Source organism: Leucoraja erinacea, chromosome 30, assembly GCF_028641065.1.
Source record: "Leucoraja erinacea ecotype New England chromosome 30, Leri_hhj_1, whole genome shotgun sequence".
Lineage (NCBI taxonomy): Eukaryota > Metazoa > Chordata > Chondrichthyes > Rajiformes > Rajidae > Leucoraja > Leucoraja erinaceus.
Genome location: NC_073406.1, coordinates 23,128,637 through 23,146,543, shown reverse-complemented (window position 1 = coordinate 23,146,543; position 17,907 = coordinate 23,128,637). Strand labels below are relative to the sequence as shown.

General features: G+C 42.8%; 1 protein-coding gene across 2 annotated transcripts in view; it reads right to left on the bottom strand.

Annotated features, from left to right (window-relative positions):
- LOC129711746 (tumor necrosis factor receptor superfamily member 5-like) overlaps positions 1-17,907 on the bottom strand; it is a 47,630-nt gene that overhangs the window by 20,592 nt on the left and 9,131 nt on the right. For both annotated transcript variants that reach the window (XM_055659669.1, XM_055659670.1), the window contains 4 exons: positions 17,277-17,419; positions 13,272-13,356; positions 7,829-7,974; positions 932-957 (listed from right to left, as the gene is read on the bottom strand). In XM_055659669.1, coding sequence (XP_055515644.1) covers positions 932-957; positions 7,829-7,974; positions 13,272-13,356; positions 17,277-17,419 — 400 coding nt within the window. The remainder of the gene's footprint in view (positions 1-931; positions 958-7,828; positions 7,975-13,271; positions 13,357-17,276; positions 17,420-17,907) is intronic.

The window sequence follows — 17,907 nt, the reverse complement described above, 5'->3', positions numbered from 1 at the left end:
GCTGATCTATCTTTCCTTCTTAACCCCATTCTCCTGCCTTCACCCCATAATGAGCAGCAATACTAATTAAAAATCTGTCAATCTCCGCCTTAAAAATATCCATTAATTTAGCCCCCACAGCTGTTTGTGGCAATGAATTCCACCAGTTGACAAGCAAAACATGGCAGATACTGGAAATTTCAAATAAAAACATAAAATACTGGGGATACTCAGCTGGTCAGGCAACATGGAGAGATGTTGACAATGGCTTCTGAAACAAGAAATGTTTCAAACTAGAAATGATCTTTGAAAGGAGTGAAATATACATGTAAATAAAAAAATATTGTATTTTACAAACATTACTTCACATCTGTAACTACAATTCTTTTATAAAAATCTGTTAATAGAGTAATTTTCTTCGATGACAGCTGTGTAGAAACTGAAATGTTGTACTCGGCAGAAAGACAGGGTCGACATGCACCAGTTGGATGGGATGGAGCGCCCCGCGATCCAGGAAAGCCCAGGATAGCTCCATGCTGCTGCAGGGCCTCCTCGACCGGCTCGGCTCACAAACCAACACCTCTCTTCTCGCCCAACCGACATTCTATCCAGAGGCACCTCCAGCAGCGGTCTTTGAAGACACTGTGGGCAAAACCCTGGTCCCTTCCCTACCGTCCCATTCCTCACATCCGTTGTATCCAGTCTGAAGAAGGGTCTCAACCCGATACTTCACCCATTTCTTCTCTACAGAGATGCTGCCTGTCCCGCTGAGTTACTCCAGCACTTTGTGTCAACATTCGATTTAAACCAGCATCTGCAGTTCTTTCCTGCCAAATTTAACTTGTAGGTCGGAATTATTTCACCAACAGAATAAGAAACTGAAAGCTAAGACTATATTTTGGCTTAATTATCTGAAATATTATTTTCACTAAAAATGCAATGATCCTCCTACCTTTTTCAACTCTTCACCTCCTGTACCTGAAAACAATAGAATAATATAAGTACATTTCTCTCAGGAATCTGCGGAATTGACATACAGTTGCTTACACCGGCATATGTGCAATTACTGAAAAACAATCCTGAACAGAACTTGATCAGAGATGTCCTAGTTTATTAGTTTAGACATCAACAGATTTCCCCGGGATTTATCTTTGCTGCTTTCCAACTCAAACCAAGTTTTATCCGTAGAATTTTCCCTTTGTTTCACCTGTCACCAGTCGTGAAAAAGCATGGAAATATTTCTATACTATTATCCCTACCAAGCTCATCTCCAAACAGCCAGCTGTAACTGGATTGTCGGACTCCTGTCCAACAGACCACAATCAGTGAGAATAGATAACAAATCAGACATCCACAAGGATACATTTTCAGCCCGCTATTATACGCCTTATACACTCACAATTCTGCAGACAAATACCAAACCAACTCAATTTATAGGTTTGCAGATGCCACCACCGTAGTGGACCAGATATCGAATAATAAAGAGAGGGAGTACAGAAAGATTGAAAACCTTGTAACTTGATGCCAAGGCAACAACCTCTACCTCAACGTCAGCAGGACGCTGGGTGGCACAGTGGTGCAGCGGTAGAATTGCTGCCTTACCAGAGTCCTGGGTTCGATCCTGACTATGTGTGCTGTCTGTATGGAATTTGTACATTCTCCTTGTGACTGCATGGGTTTTCTCTGGGTTCTCCAGTTTCTTCCCACATTTCAAAGATGTACAGGTTTGTAAGTTAATTGGCTTTGGGAAAAATTATAAATTGCCCCTCGTGTGTAAGATAATGCTAGTTGTACGGAGTGTTTGCTGGTCGGCGCGGATACAGTGGACCGAAGCGCCAGTTTCCACGCTGTATCTCTAAGCTAAACTGATCAGGTATATCCGGGAACACTGTGGGAAACTAGAGAGGAAATTGCAGGAGCTCTGGTTGAAATTAACAAGTCGTCATTAAATACAGGGGAGGTGCCAGAAAACTGGAGGTTGGCAAATCTTGTGCCTCTATTCAAGAGCTGCAGGGAAAATGCTGCTGAGCTAAGCTAAGTGAGCTTAACATCTCTAGTTGGAAAATTACTAAAGAGTATTTTGAAGGATAAGATATGCATGCATTCAGATGGACAAATTAGACACAAAGTGCTGGAGTAACTCAGCGGGACAGGCAGCATCTCTGGACAGAAGGAATGGGTGACGTTTCGGGTTGAGACCCTTCTTCAGATGAACATGGGCTGATTAGGGATAGTCAACATGGTTTTATATATGGGAGGTCGTGTCTCACAAATCTGATTGTTTTTTTGGAAGATGTGACGAAAAAGGTTGGAGGGCAGAGCTGTAGATGTTGTATCTGTGGACTAGTAAAGCATTTGACAAGATTCCACATAAAGGATGCACTGGAACATTAGATCGCAAGGGATCCAAGGAGAGATAGCAAATGGATAGAAAATTGGCTTCAAGGAAGGAAGCAGAGAGTGATGGTGAAAGGTTGCTTCTCCGACTGGAGGCTTGTGGCTAGTGGTGTGCCTCAGGGTTCAGTGCAGGCCCCGGTACTGTTTGTCATCTGTATCAATAATTTGGATGAGAACGTACTGCACTTGGCATGATTAGCAAATTTGCATATGATACAAAAGTTGGTGGTATTATAGATAGTGAAGATGGTTGTGAAAAATTACAGCAGGATCTTGATCAATTGGCCAGGTGGGTTGAGGAATGGGTGATGAAATTTGCATTTTGGGAAGTCTAACATGGGCAGGAAACAGTGAATGGTAGGGCTCTGGGGAGTGTTGTAGAGCAGAGGAATCTAGAAATCCGGGTGCATAGTTCCTTGAAGGTGGAATTGCAGGTAGATAGGGTGGTCAGAACTCTTTTGGCATATTGGCATTCATCGGTATAGAAATTGGGAGGGCATGTGCAGTTATATAACATGTTGGCGAGGCCGCACTTAGCGTATTGGGTTCAGTTCAGGGCACCACGTTATAGGAAATATGTTGTTAAACTGGAAAGGGTATAGAGAAGATTTACGAGGATGTTGCCAGGACTCATGGGTCTGACCTATAGGGAGAGGGTGAATAGGCTGAGACTGTATTCTTTGGAGCGTAGGAGGATGAGGAGTGATCTTATAAAGGTGTTAAAAGTCATAAGAATGAGAATCATGAGTAGATGGACAGAGTCTCTTACCCAGAGTAGGGGAATTGAGGATGAGAGGACATAGGTTTAAGGTGAAAAAAATTAATAGGAATTTGAAGGGTAACTTTTTCACACAAAGGGTGGTGGATGTATGCAATGAGCTGCCAGAGGAGAGTTGTGTCAGGGACTATCGCAACATTTAAGAAACAGACGGGTACGTGGATAGGACAGGTTAGAGGGAAATGGACCAAACGCAGGCAGGTGGGACTAGTGTAGCAGGGACATGTAGCTGGGAGATGAGAATTTTTTTTTTCCCACAGAGTGTGGTGAATCTGTGGAATTCTCTGCCACAGAAGGCAGTTGAGGTCAGTTCATTGGCTATATTTAAGAGGGAATTAGATGTGGCCCTTGTGGCTAAAGAGATCAGGGGGTGTGGAGAGAAGGCAGGGACAGGATACTGAGTTGGATGATCAGCCATGATCATATTGAATGGCGGTGCAGGCTCGAAGGGTCGAATGGCCTACTCCTGCACCTATTTTTTATGTTTCTATGTTGGCCGGTGTGGGCAAGTTGGGCTGAAGGGTCTCTTTCCACACTGTATGACTCTAAACTAAAAGGAGATTGTGATTGACTTCTGGAAACAAAGCAGTACACACACATATGGTTTACATTGATGGTACCCAAGTAGATAGTTGAAAGCTTTAGGATCCCAGGAACATCATCAGCAATGTGTTTTTGACGAGCCACATTAAAGCTATGGCCAGGAAAGCATACACATGTCTCTATTCCTTAGAAGACAAAGTTGATGATGCTCGGTTCTCACCTTGCCCCTCTTTCACCCCAGACAGATAAGATATTTGCCTGGTCTTCACCTTTACCCCACAAGCCGAAGCATTTAGCACACCATTCTTCGGCATTTTGACGAACATCAAGGGGGTCTCACCAGATCTTCCCCTCTCCCCCACTTTCTCTTTAACTCCCTGGTCCCCTTATCCCTTCCCTTCCAACCCACCGGCACATTTCGAAGTGGGAGAGAGGTCTCAAGAAGGGTTTCGACCCAAAACATTGCCTATTTCCTTCGCTCCATAGATGCTGCCTCACCCGCTGAGTTTCTCCAGCATTTTTGTCTACCTCCAGCACATTTTCCTGCTTCAATAAGAGGCCCAACATTTGTCCCTACACCTTTCTCACTACCATCCAAAGAGGTGTGCAGCCCATCCAGGTGAAGTAGGAGCCTCCTCTAACCAGGTGTAATGCACTGAGTGCTCGCGATCGAGATCAAGTGTAGACTAGGCGGCCGCTTTGCAGAGCTTAGCTCTGGATGCACGTCATTTCAACTCCCCATTCCATTCCCACAGTGGCTTGTCCTTGGGCTTTCCCACTGACACTATGAAGCCAAATGCAAACTGGAGAAAAACCTCTTATTCTGCTTGGGTAGCCTGAGCATGATCACTGAATTTTTGGTGTTCTTTTCCCACACCCACCAGAGTCTCTCCGCCCCTCTCCCACCTGATACCATATGCCCATCATTTTTACCTTATCTTGTTCTCCTCTTACCCACCAGTCTTTGTCTCTACTCTTTTCCCTCTCATCTCCACACACTCGATATCTTCCCTCTACACTCTTAGCTGCTGGTCAACCTGCTGAATTACTCTAATAGTTTATTTATTGCTGATATTTCCCTCCTAACTGCACCTTATCCAGAGATGTACGTCTATTGATATTCTGAGTCTAAATATTGTAATTCCATAGCCAAGATCGGCACCTACTGATCAGAAAGACTTCTGGTGATGCTCTGCATATCCACTCCAGAGAGGAGGAGGCAACAACATGCTGGAGTCTGGTTTTTTATTACCTGTTTTTTTTAATTATGTGGCCAGGGTTAAATTCAGTTAATTGCATTAGAAAACATAACAAATAGTATTTACATATATGGGGTGGTCTGGTAAGCTTACAACTATATTTCTATTTCTAACACAATAGAAGGGTCTCAACCCAAAACGTCACCCATTCCTTCCCTCCAGAGACGCTGCCTGTCCTGATGAGTTACCCCAGCTTTTTGTTTATCGTTGAAAATTATTGGCATTGATTTATTATTGTCATATGTAGAGATAGTGATTTTTTTTGGCATGCTATTCAAATACTATACATGAATATAATCAAGCCTTATACAACAGGTATTGCAGAGTGAAGAATACCAGCCTGAAGAATATATTTTTCAGCATAGCATCATACCAGTTCCAGAGAAAAAGTCCAATGTTACAATGAGATAGGTTGGGAGGTCAGAACTGATACCTAGCTTATGAAAGGACTGTTCAGAAGTCTGATTACGGAGAGGAAAAAAAACTGATTAACTCTGCTGTTATGTGTTTTCAAGCTTTTGTATCTACTGCCCAGTGGGAGTGGGGAGAAAGGAGAATGTCAGGAATGAACGAGGTCCTTGATTAAGTTGGTTGTTTTCCTGAGGCAGAGTGAAGTGCACATGGACAGTTTGATCTGTGTGATGGACTGGGTTACATCCACAAGTCTGCAATATATCGTGCAGTTTTGGGTAGAGCTATTCCAAAACAAAGCTGTGATTTTACCCGATACTTTCCACAGCACATCTGTAGATAGACACAAAATGCGAGAATAACTCAGTGGGACAGGGCTTTCCTTCCTACGTGCATCTGTAGAAGTTGGTAAGAGTCATTGGAGACATGCCAAATTTTCTTGCTCTCCTGAGGAAGTATAGGCATGGTGTGCTTTTTAGCTATAGCTTCAATGTGGATGGTCCTGGACAGATTGGTGGGAATTTTAAGCTCTCAACCATTTCCACTTGGCATTAATTTATGCTTATTGGGCATGCACCACCTTTCCCAAAATTAATAACTGGATGCTTCGCCTTGCTGCCGAGGGAGACATTGTTGATGAGGTTAAGAGGAAGTTAGATGTGGCCCTTGTGGCTAAGGGGATCAGGGGGTATGGAGAGAAGGCAGGTACAGGATACTGAGTTGGATGATCAGCCATGATCATATTGAATGGCGGTGCAGGCTCGAAGGGCCGAATGGCCTAGTCCTGCACCTAATTTCTATGTTTCTATTAATTAGTTAAGATTACTGTACATATATGGAATTTATTTGTTATGACAGGATGTGTGCATTAGTTTTTACAGACACATGATACTCCCATTTATGCCAACCTTCCACTTGTAATGCACAATTTAATATTTCCTTTATAACCATATAACAATTACAGCACGGAAACAGGCCATCTCGGCCCTACAAGTCCGTGCCGAACAACTTTTTTTTCAATTAGTTCCACCTGCCTGCACTCATACCATAACCCTCCATTCCCTTCTCATCCATATGCCTATCCAATATATTTTTAAATGATACCAATGAACCTGCCTCCACCACTTCCACTGGAAGCTCATTCCACACCGCTACCACTCTCTGAGTAAAGAAGTTCCCCCTCATATTACCCCTAAACTTCTGTCCCTTAATTCTGAAGTCATGTCCTCTTGTTTGAATCTTCCCTATTCTCAAAGGGAAAAAAAGCTTGTCCACATCAACTCTGTCTATCCCTCTCATCATTTTAAAGACCTCTATCAAGTCCCCCCTTAACCTTCTGCGCTCCAGAGAATAAAGACCTAACTTATTCAACCTTTCTCTGTAACTTAGTTGTTGAAACCCAGGCAACATTCTAGTAAATCTCCTCTGTACTCTCTCTATTTTGTTGACACAATGTAACGGAAATGTAATGTGTTCCGATGATTACATCAGAAATATTAACTGTTTTTCTTTATACAGATCTTCAATAATTCAATGTTTTATTAGTTAAATATCCCAGTTTCAATTTTGATTTAAAAGTTTTATTGCATAACCATCACTGAATGCTCATGGTTCAAACAGCGAAGACGTTGAGTTGTTTAATGAACTGTCAGTTGTTCAATGCTTGTAAATGGCTCAAGATGTAAATGCGATCAGTCATGATCAAATGTTAACACTACCATCGTTGGATGTCCATCGTCAGGACTGATGGAAGGAGACGTAAAAGGGTAAGTTCGTCAGCAGTAGTTGTCAATGGCGTGAGGATGATCTGATGGCTGAGCAAACTGGCTACGAGTGTTATCAAAATAGACTGGTGTACATTATCCTTGCCAGGTGACTTGTGAATCTCAGCTCGGGCTCTTTGGTGGCTCTTCATGCTGACTGTAGTGGTCTTGAGCTGGTTTCTCCAAGCTGAATAACCATGGTCTGGATTCACCAGTTATCAGTGTGATGGCTGAATATTGTGAGTCATTGTCACTGCACTACTGTAAGCAGAAACTGAATATTCAGACAATTTACCTGAACGACAATCAGTGGTAAATGAGATGGAGCACCATTAACAATATTTATTTTATCAAAACAAATACTAGAGATAATCACAATTGTATTAATTATACAAATAGTCTTCTGACACAAAATGCTGGAGTAACTCTGCGGATCAAGCAGCATCGCAGGAGAAAATGGATTTGGTGAGGTTTCAAGAAGGATCCCGACCTGAAATGTCATCTATCGATTATCACTAGTGCTGCCTGAACCGCTGCGTTACTCTAGCATTTTGTGCCTACCTTTGGTATAAACCAGCATCTGTAGTTCCTTTTTACTACAAAAGTAACACTCCACTGTTTGTCAAAAAGCACGCTTTCCTGTTTTTCTGGTCATGTATATGTCTTTTATTTTGAAATGTGTGGAAGAAATGTTGTACCTGAAAATGATAGGAACTGGTCTTCACAACTTGCTTTGCACATTGTACAGGTACCAATCAAGATGATCAAAAGCAAGACATATGGAGTTGGGGCTGCTGTCTTTAGTTTTTCAGCTCCAATTGAAATTTGGATCATCTGTTGATACCTGTGGAAGATGTATGGTACAGTTTATAATCAATGAGACACTCCAGTAATAATTACCACACACAATAATTGGATATTTTTTGCAAACATTCACCCAATATGTGCCCAATTCCACTGTCTTGACATTTCCCCTCATCCTTGGAATTCATTCCTTCATTTAATCAGTACTTTTTAAAAATTACAATAGTTTTTTCCCCTACCTTGTGCTTTAATTTGTTTGTTAAAACACAATCCCTCGTGCCACCCCGCTCCCATTTGTACTGTTTCAAGTGACAGCCACGTCAAGAGAAAGGTGAACAATTATTGAGCTTGCTACTTTGATGCAAAGTTAGTTACTAATTATAGTCTTTTTTAAATATAAATTCCAGACAATATTTCATTCACAGAACTTAAATCCACCAGCCATTCAAAGACCAATAAAGATACTCTGGAGGGACAAAAATAAACTTGATAATGCACGAGATAAGGAACTATATGGAGTCATACAGCATGGGAAAAGTCCTTTCAGCCCAGTTTGTCTAAGTTGGTCCCAATTGGTTTCACTAAGTCCATATCCCTCAGATGAATTGAACAGGTACTTTGGATCTGTCTTCACTAAGTAGGACACAAACAATCTCCCTCATGTACTAGTGGCCAGAGGATCAAGGGTGACGGAGGAGCGGAAGGAAATTCACATTAGGCAGGAAATGGTGCTGGGTAGACTGATGGGACTGATGGCTGATAAATCCCCAGGGCCTGATGGTCTACATCCCAGAGTACTTAAGGAAGTGGCTCTAGAAATCGTGTATGCATTGGTGATCATTTTCCAATGTTCTATAGATTCAGGATCAGTTACGGTGGATTGGAGGGCAGCTAATGTTATCTCACATTTTAAGAAAGGCAGGAAAGCGAAAACAGGGAATTATAGACCAGTTAGCCTGATATCGGTGGTGGGGAAGATGCTGGAGTCAATTATAAAATATGAAATAGCAGCACATTTGGATAACAGCAGCAGGATCAGTCAGAGTCAGCATGAATTTACGAAGAGGAAATCATGCTCGACTAATCTTCTGTAATATTTTGAGGATGTAAATAGGAAACTAGACAAGGGAGAGCCTGTGGATGTAGTGTACCTGGACTTTCAGAAAACATTTGATAAGGTTCCACATAGGAGATTAGTGGGCAAAATTAGAGAACATGGTATTGGAGGTAGGGTGCTGATATGGATAGAAAATTGGTTGGCAGACAGGAAACAAAGAGTAGGGATTAAGAATTTTAAGAATGGCAGGCAGTTACCAGTGGGGTACCGCAAGACTTGGTGCTGGAATCGCAACTATTTACAATATACTAGATTAAGTGGGACCCATTGGGTACGTTAGTGTGGGTGTTGTGGGCAGAAGGGACAGGTTTCCAGAGGGCTAGTACGGACATTGTGGGCCAAATGAATTCTTGGGCTGGCAGCTCAGTCACTCAAGCCTGTTGTGCTGGCAGCTCACTCACTCACTCACTCACTCACGGCTGGTGGGCTGGCAGTTGGCTCACGGCTATTCATTGAAATTCCATTTCAAGCAGGGTGCAAGACCACCAAATTCAAGTGCAGTTTCATACCATTTCAAGCAGGGTGCAAGGCCACTAAAGACAGAGAGTCGTGTCCTCTCCCTCCCCCATCTTGCAGAGACTGAGCCACGCCCACACTTCCGGGTTTTAGAGTCCCTCTCCCCCTCCCACCGGAAGATGCGTGGCCTTCATGGCGTGATTGACAGGAGAGAGAAGCTCAACATTTTTTTTAACTCGTAGGTACTCGGGGCTCTTGTGGATATTTTTCAACATGTTGAAAAATCTTCACGAGTCTTCACGAGCTTACCGCGTTTCCCGAGTACCTGCCGTTAACGTTACGAGCCACTAAGAGACGTCTCGAGCTCCGACGTACACGCTACGTACTTACCACAGGTTTGATTATTTTTTTAAAAACTCGTGAGTGCTCTTGAATTAGCTCGTACAGTGGGACAGCCCCTTAAGATAGAGCGCTTAAAGATAGCGGAGTCAAGGGATATGGGGAGAAGGCAGGAACAGGGTATTGATTGTGGATGATCAGCCATTATCACATTGAATGGCGGTGCTGGCTCGAAGGACTAAATGGCCTATTCCTGAACCTATTGTCTATTGTAAACTTTCCCATTCCATGTATCTGTCCAAGTATCTTCTAAATGTTGCTACAGAACCTGCCTCAACAACCTTCTCTGGCAGCTCATTCCATATATCCACCGAGTGAAAACGTTGCCCCTCAGGTTCCTATTCAATTTTGCCCCACAGGTCCCTATTAAACAAAATTAATCCAAACCTTGCTGACTATCACTAATAAGCCCCTGTTCATCTTCCTACAATTTTACAGGGCTCAATGGGAACACACCTAAGTATTGTGTGTAATTTTGTTCTCCTTACGTGAGAAATTATATACAGGTATTAGTCCTTTTACAAAAGGAACATACTTTAAAGTAAAAATAAATGTATCGTTCTTATTTGACTCAAAACCTCTTGTTGCATTCCACAGAGGAAGAATTTTGGTCAAAAAAACCTGAAGCACTTAAAAACCTGCAAACATCGATTTTAAAATGTAACTGTAAGAAAAAAAGAAATAATGTATTTATTCAGGCTACATACCAAATGACAAATGTTAGCGAGGGGATCTTGACAGTAGAACCTGAAGAGAATATTTCCATTTTGTGGATGAATCTGGAACAAGTGGTAATTGGCTCAGAATATGGGGTCACTTATTTCGAGCAGGAGGAGGCAAACTGTTTTCTGTTGGAGGGTTGAGAGTCTTTAGATACTTAAACCAGACAGTAGAAGCAGCTTCTTCTTTAAGGCACATTCTTGGTGAGCAAGAGGGGAAAGGTCACTGTGGTTAGGAGGAATGCGGGTTTGGGTTATAAATTGGATCAGCAATTACCTTATTGATGTTGGAGCAAGCTTGAGAAGCCTAATGATCTACTCCTGCTCCTAACTAATATGTTTGTACATGAGTAGTAGTGGCAGGGTGGGTGACAGACAATAGTGACTGGTGTTCAGGTAATGAAATGGAGATTGATGGAATTTGCCATGTTGCTGGGAAATGTTCTTCTTGCGATAGTCTTGGGTAGCTGATGAACAAAGCTTAAAGATGATGTTGGAAAGCTAGACAACATTTTTCATCTGATAAAGTTCCTTACAATAAAAATGCAACATTTTCTATTGCACAGCCAAATCTGATACTCTGCTCACTGCTTGGGATGGTTATCTTGAAGATACCTGTTCCTTTCGCAATGTTTGAGAATGCCTCTCAAAGCCTGACCTAGTGATCAAGAAAGAACTGCAGATGCTGGAAGATCGAAGGTACACAAAATTGCTGGAGAAACTCAGCGGGTGCAGCAGCATCTATGGAGCGAAGGAAATAGGCTCCTTCGCTCCATAGATGCTGCTGCACCCACTGAGTTTCTCCAGCAATTTTGTGTACCTCCTGTCCTAGTGATGTTTTGGTGGCACTGGTGCCACTAGATGGCTTTTCAATCCTTCTAAACTACAATTCCGGAGAACTTTCCAGCATATCCTGGTGTGCTTCATCAGATGCAGCTTTATCTGCCAATTTGACAAAGTCTTTGCAAAGCCTTTACAGGTTCATAATGGAAACACTCTGGCCAATATTTCTTCCATAGAGTGTTCACTGTTGCATGAGTTTTGCTATCCAAAGTGGCATTGATGTTGTTTATGGCTAACATGACAGTGTTTCAAATTTCCAGATTTTCCAAGTGGTGGGTTTGTTTTTCACTCAATTCCAAAATGACGTTAAATGCTGCAGGTTGTCAGTCTTGATCATAATAACAGCAACCTGTAACAATGGTATTAAGAAGAGCAAAAGCACCACCTGGATTTTGTCAGCCATGTCTTCAGTCAACCAAATTTACAGGGGCATTCTTGATAAGCAAAGCTCTTTGGGGAAGAGATCAGAGTTTGGGGAAACTGTCCAAGTTTTTTCCTGCACAATCGTGTTTGAGAAAAATAACATGATAGAATTTTGAAAGAGCAGCACCAGCATTTAGGCAATATTGGGTGATAGAAACAAAGAAAATAGATGCAGGAGTAGGCCATTCTGCTCTTCGAGCCAGTACCACCATTCAATATGTTCATGGCTGATCATCCAAAATCAGTACCTCATTCCGGCTTTCCCCCCCCATATCCATCGATTCCCTTAGCCCTAAGAGCTAAATCTAACTCCCTCTTGAACACATCCAGTGAATTGACCTCCATTGCCTTTTGTGGCAGAGAATTCCACAGATTCACAATTCTCTGGGTGAAAAAGTTGGCCTTGGATTATAATCTCAGAACCTCTGGGTTTTCTGAATGATAGATTGAGGCACATTTAATTTAATATGACCAACATCATTGCCTCAAACAAGCCTGGAATTATTTTCTCATCCCTCAAGATTAATTATCATAATCATATTAATCATGTTTAAGAAGGAACTGCAGATGCTGGAAAAATCAAAGGTAGACAAAAATGCTGGAAAAACTCAGCGGGTGTGGCAGCATCTATGGAGCGAAGGAATAGGTGATAGACAATAGGTCCAGGAGTAGGCCATTCGGCCCTTCGAGCCAGCACCGCTTCGGGTTGAGGCCCTTCTTCAGATTGTTAATCATAATCATACTTTATTAGCCAAGTATGTTTTGTAACATACGAGGAATTTAATTTGCCATAGTCAATAAAAAGCAACAGAACACCCAAAATACATTTTAACATAAACATCCACCATAGTGACTCCTAAACATTCCTCACTGTGATGGAAGGTTAAAAAATGTTCCTGGATTGACGGGTCTGTCATATAAGGAAAGTTTGAGTTAGCCAGACATCTCTAAGCTTAGACAAAAGAGAGCCAAACTCATTGAAAAAGTACAAAGCTGAAGGCGCTCAACAGGGGGGGGGGGGGGGGGGGGGGGGGGGGCTGGATGTTTTCGTCTGGCCAAGAAGTCTGGAACAAAGGGTTACAGTCAGAATAAGGGGCAGGCCATTTCATGCTGAAATTAGAAATGTCTTTATTTAGAATTCTCTCCCCATTTAGACTGTGGAGTGTCCGTCAGAAAATGGAAATCAATAGCTTTCTTGATACTGAATGAGTGAATGGAGGGGATGGGTGAGGACAATGTGGTTAATATTGAAGATCAGCATTATCTCCTTGAATGGTGAAGCTGAATGTCCTACACATGGCCCTATTTCAGATGTTCTTAAGATGTCTTGAACGGCACTGAATTTTGATAATAGCATCCAACTGTAGAATAATTGTTTACCTATTTCTTTGTTTGAGAATTATTGAGTTTTCGATGAATTCCAATCCATGCCACCTAGAATTCAGCACGGGATTCTTGTCATTTGCTGCAGGAAGATGGCAGAAATACAAAAAAAAATTGTTGTTCAGTCCAGTGAATTATGTTATTTTGATATTTTCCCAAGCATACTTGACTTTCTTCCATTCATCTATTTTACTTCTATGTATTTGGTGTTTCAATGCAAAGCTGTGTTCTTATACCACTGATTCTTTGCACCGTGGTTACCAGCAGGATTCACCTGAATAGCATTTCAGTGCTGCACTTATCGTTTATTAACTAATGACATATTTTAGCACCTAGGTGCATACAATATAGGGATATTCGTCTCTTGATAAATTCTTAAATGGTAAACTACCAAATCTACACAAAGCTTCAGAAACAAATATTCTCATCCTATCTTTCCACCACTTTTCTCTAACTCTAACCGATTGAGGTTTATAAACATTTTATAGCTGAGTCTCACGTTGCTAGTTGACACAAGAGGTACCCCGAGTTAAAACTCGTGGTAATAACGTACGATTAACGTACGGAACTCGTGGACGCAACGTAGAGACTCGTGGCGCTAACGGCAGGTACTCGTGAAACTTGTCAACTCTTGCAAAAAATCAAACATGTTTAAAATTTTCCACGAGTCAATTTTACTCTTGTGGTTAAGAATTGAAACATTTTAACTCGTTGTAAGAACGTAGTGGTCTGTGCGTTTACCTTAGTGTATCGTGAATCTACCGTGGGAACTCTTTAACTCCTGTCAGGACCAACGGGACATCGACCCCCAGGCCCACCAGCTCGGGTTTTGGGCGAACTGCCACTTGTCGCCGTAGCGGCCCATCAGGGAGCGGATTCCTCTGGAGTTGGAGCCGGGCTGGGCTGGAGTTGCTGTTGGCTGTGGGTCTCTGGGTTCTCCGTGCTTGCAGTAGGCCTGGTGGGCCTGGGGGTCAGTGTCCCGTTGGTCCTGACGTCTCCGGCCACCCCCCTGGACAGGAGCCGAGACTGGGAACTGTACCGCCCTTGCCCCCTCCCTCTGTAACTGCAAACAACCCCACTCACCTGCTCACCTAACCCCCCCATCCCCCCCCCCCCCCCCCTCCACCTTTCCCTCCCAATTCCAGTCCCGTCCCGACCCCCTGGGAAACTGAAGGGAGCGACTGCCCCAGGGCGACTGGCACTGACCTGCTGGCATCGCCGACGTGAAGACAGTGCAAAGCCCCCGCACCGGTGCAATGGGCGGGGAGCTGGAGAGGGGAGGGAAGGGGTCACACACATGGCCGAGAAGCAGAGGGGTGTAGGTAGGGGTGGTGACAGATAGGGCCAACAATGAGTGAAGAAAGACAGAAACACCGACGTGCAAAGGAGACCTACAATACTGCATGATCTCTCTCACGTTATGGCAGGTGATTGTCTCCTGCCCGCTGTTCCTGACGCTAAAGCCTTGGGATCGTTGCCCTTCGTGTTGGCATGGACGGAGAGGGGGGTATTGTGCTGTTTGATCGCCCCATGCTATCCCAGGGACAGGGAGACACAGCGGCTTTTGAGACTGGTGGGCAATCACTTCCAAAGTGTCTGCCCACACAGTCCGTACACCTCTCCTACACTTGTCTCCCGCACTAAGATCATACCGCAGAGAATGATCCCAGCCTAACCCAAGAGCCATGTCACCCCAGACAGATTAATGACGCCCATGCATGCCTGGGCACCAAAGCAACTCAGGAGGCGAACCCTGAGCTCCGTCTCACAACAATCTGATGTGCACATTCGTCCACATTCAAAGATTTAATCTCCTGTCTCCCCGCAGTGTGTAGACATGGCAGTAAATTCAATTAAAACATATCAAACCTGTGTGTTTCAAACAAATCATAAGTATAACTGCTCTGGTACTGGATGGTGCGCGTTTTCCCTTTGTAGGTCACATCAATAGATGCGGCCACGCTGAATTCTATCTTTAAAACAAAGCCACAGTATGGAGAAGTCTTCTTTAACACTGTTGCTTATTAAAACAAACCTTCAATCCGGATTGGCTCAAGAGTAACTCGGGAGACGAACTTGGAACATCGTAGAAATGACAAGTAAACGGCAAACTTGTCATACCCGTGGGAACTCGGTTAAACTCTTGATCATACACTTGGAATCTCGTACACAACCACGAGTCTTTCACTCGGGGTACCTCTTGTGTCAACTCGCAACGTGAGACTCAGCTTTAACATCTCCATGCTTTCCAACTATGGTATGCACAATTTTCTGATGCTTGCCATGTACAAAAGCAGACACCTACAGGGTTAGAAAGATGTCCTGTACACATTGTAGGAGACCCATTCCACTATGTCATTTACGGCAATGTAATTGAAATACTGGATCTTCTTATGACTCATTGTATTATTTTGATATTTGTCATAATTCTCCTGCTACAAAAATAAGTTCCTCTCACCTTTAAAAATATGTAGTTATATTCCAGTTGTGTTATATTCTTATCCTCTTGCTCCCTCCTTGCCCTTCCTCCACCCTAGTCGTTTTACCAGTGCCAAGGTTTTCTACTTTGTTTCTCTTGGGATCACCTTCCCTTGCCAACAATGGACCTACCAAGCACTACCCTGCCTGAGGTCATTTTTGGCTGGCCCTGATTGTTCCTGGACTTTCCTCACCTCCTCTCCACCCCCTACTTGCAGTGGAGATGGGAAATACGATTTGTAGTGGGATCCTGTTGGAGGTGGCGAAAATGTTGGGGGATTATGTGCTGTTTGTGACGGCAGATGGGGTGAAAGGTAAGAACTAGGGGGTCTCTATCCCTATTGCGACAGAGGGGAGGGGGAGCAAGAGTGGAGCTGTGAGATATCGAGGAAACCTTAGTGAGGGCCTCCTCTATGAAGAATGGTTCCCTCCGCAACTCTTGTTCAAGATGTGGACTCTTATACATCGGTGAGACCAAACGTGGACTGGGTGATCATTTTGCTGAACACCTTCACTAACTTGAAGTTGATTTATTTAACTTCAAGTAACTCCTGCATTCCCCCTCTCTCCATCCCTCCCCATCCAAGTCGCACACCTTCTCATTCTCCACTAGCAAACAGCTAATAATGGCCTGTTTCCTTTATCATCATTACTTCTTTGCATATCTTTTATTCATTTGTTCTATCTCTTTCTACATCTCCATCTATATGTCTAGTTTCCCTTTTCCCTGACCCCCAATCTAAAGAAGGGTCTCGACTCGAAAAGTCACCCAGAGAATTCCCTCCAGAGATGCTGCCTGTCCCGCTGAGTTCCTCCAGCATTTTGTGTCAGTTGTTTGTTTCTTTATTAACTACTGTTGTGTCCTGAAATATTTTACCTTATATAAATCTGCTTTATTTCATACAAATATAAAATTATCTGGATTTATCTCAATGCTGTCACTGAATATTTTATCTTGGCATTGTCAGCAATTTGATTCTACTGCAATTTTTCTTGATTCCATTTTTTGATGATATCTAGGAACCGTCTTTTACTTCATGACTTTTCAGAATGAATCCAGACTCATATTTATGCCAGGTTCCTCGCCTAAAGTAACAAGTCCACAGTTGTATCGTCAATAGTTTAGTTTAGACACCGCCCGGAAACAGGCCCACCAGCGATCCCCACACATTAATACCATCCCACACACACACACACAAAGGACAATTTACACTTATACCAAGCCAATAAACCTACAAACCTGTACGTCTTTGGAATGTAGGAGGAAATTGAAGATCTCAGAGAAAACCCATGCGGGCGAACGTACAAACTCTATAGACAGCATCCGACAGGATCAAACCCGGATGCTGACCGCTTCCCAATCTCCGCAACATAAAACGCACTTATATATTCACTTTTCTAGTTCTGACACTGACCTGAAATTATAAACTACTTTTTTTTAATCCATAAATGCTATCTGACCAATCAAAATTAGTCTATTAGGAATACCGATCACGTAAAAATCAAATGCATAGAAGCACTAACCTGAGCAAAAAAGCACATGTCGATGATGATCAATAGATTTCCATCCAATGATAAGAAATACTGTGAACAGTGAGACGTTTAGGATGACAGGCAATGCTTTCCATTTCTCAATCCTCATTGGATTTTCACACATCCTTTGGTATCTGCAAAACATGGCCACACAGTGAGGTATTTAATTAAGAAGTTTCATCATTTCACTACTTGGTCAGTCAGTTAAGCAATCACTCCAAGATATCCTCTCCACGCAATTATTGGAAACTCATTTAATGAAACATCAAATAATACGACTCAAATTCAATTTTTGACATACATGTTTCTTTAAAAATATTATCCCAAAAACACTGATCAGCACATATTTTGCCACTACTGTTTCCAGTTCCAGTAAAGCATAATAAACGGAGACTAGCCAAACTACAAAACTTACATCTCTCTTTCCCACTCATGAAAATTCCCTTGTCACGGGTTTCTTTCATGTTCTTGACATTTCCTAGGACCCAGTATTTTCTCACAGCTGGGACTTCGTCACTATGCCCTTTGCAAAAGCGTGTATCAGTTAATGGATTTGTGAAATCACACAGCCTCCGTTTTTGCATATGCAGTAATAGAAGAGGATTAGGCTGGATTTTTAGAC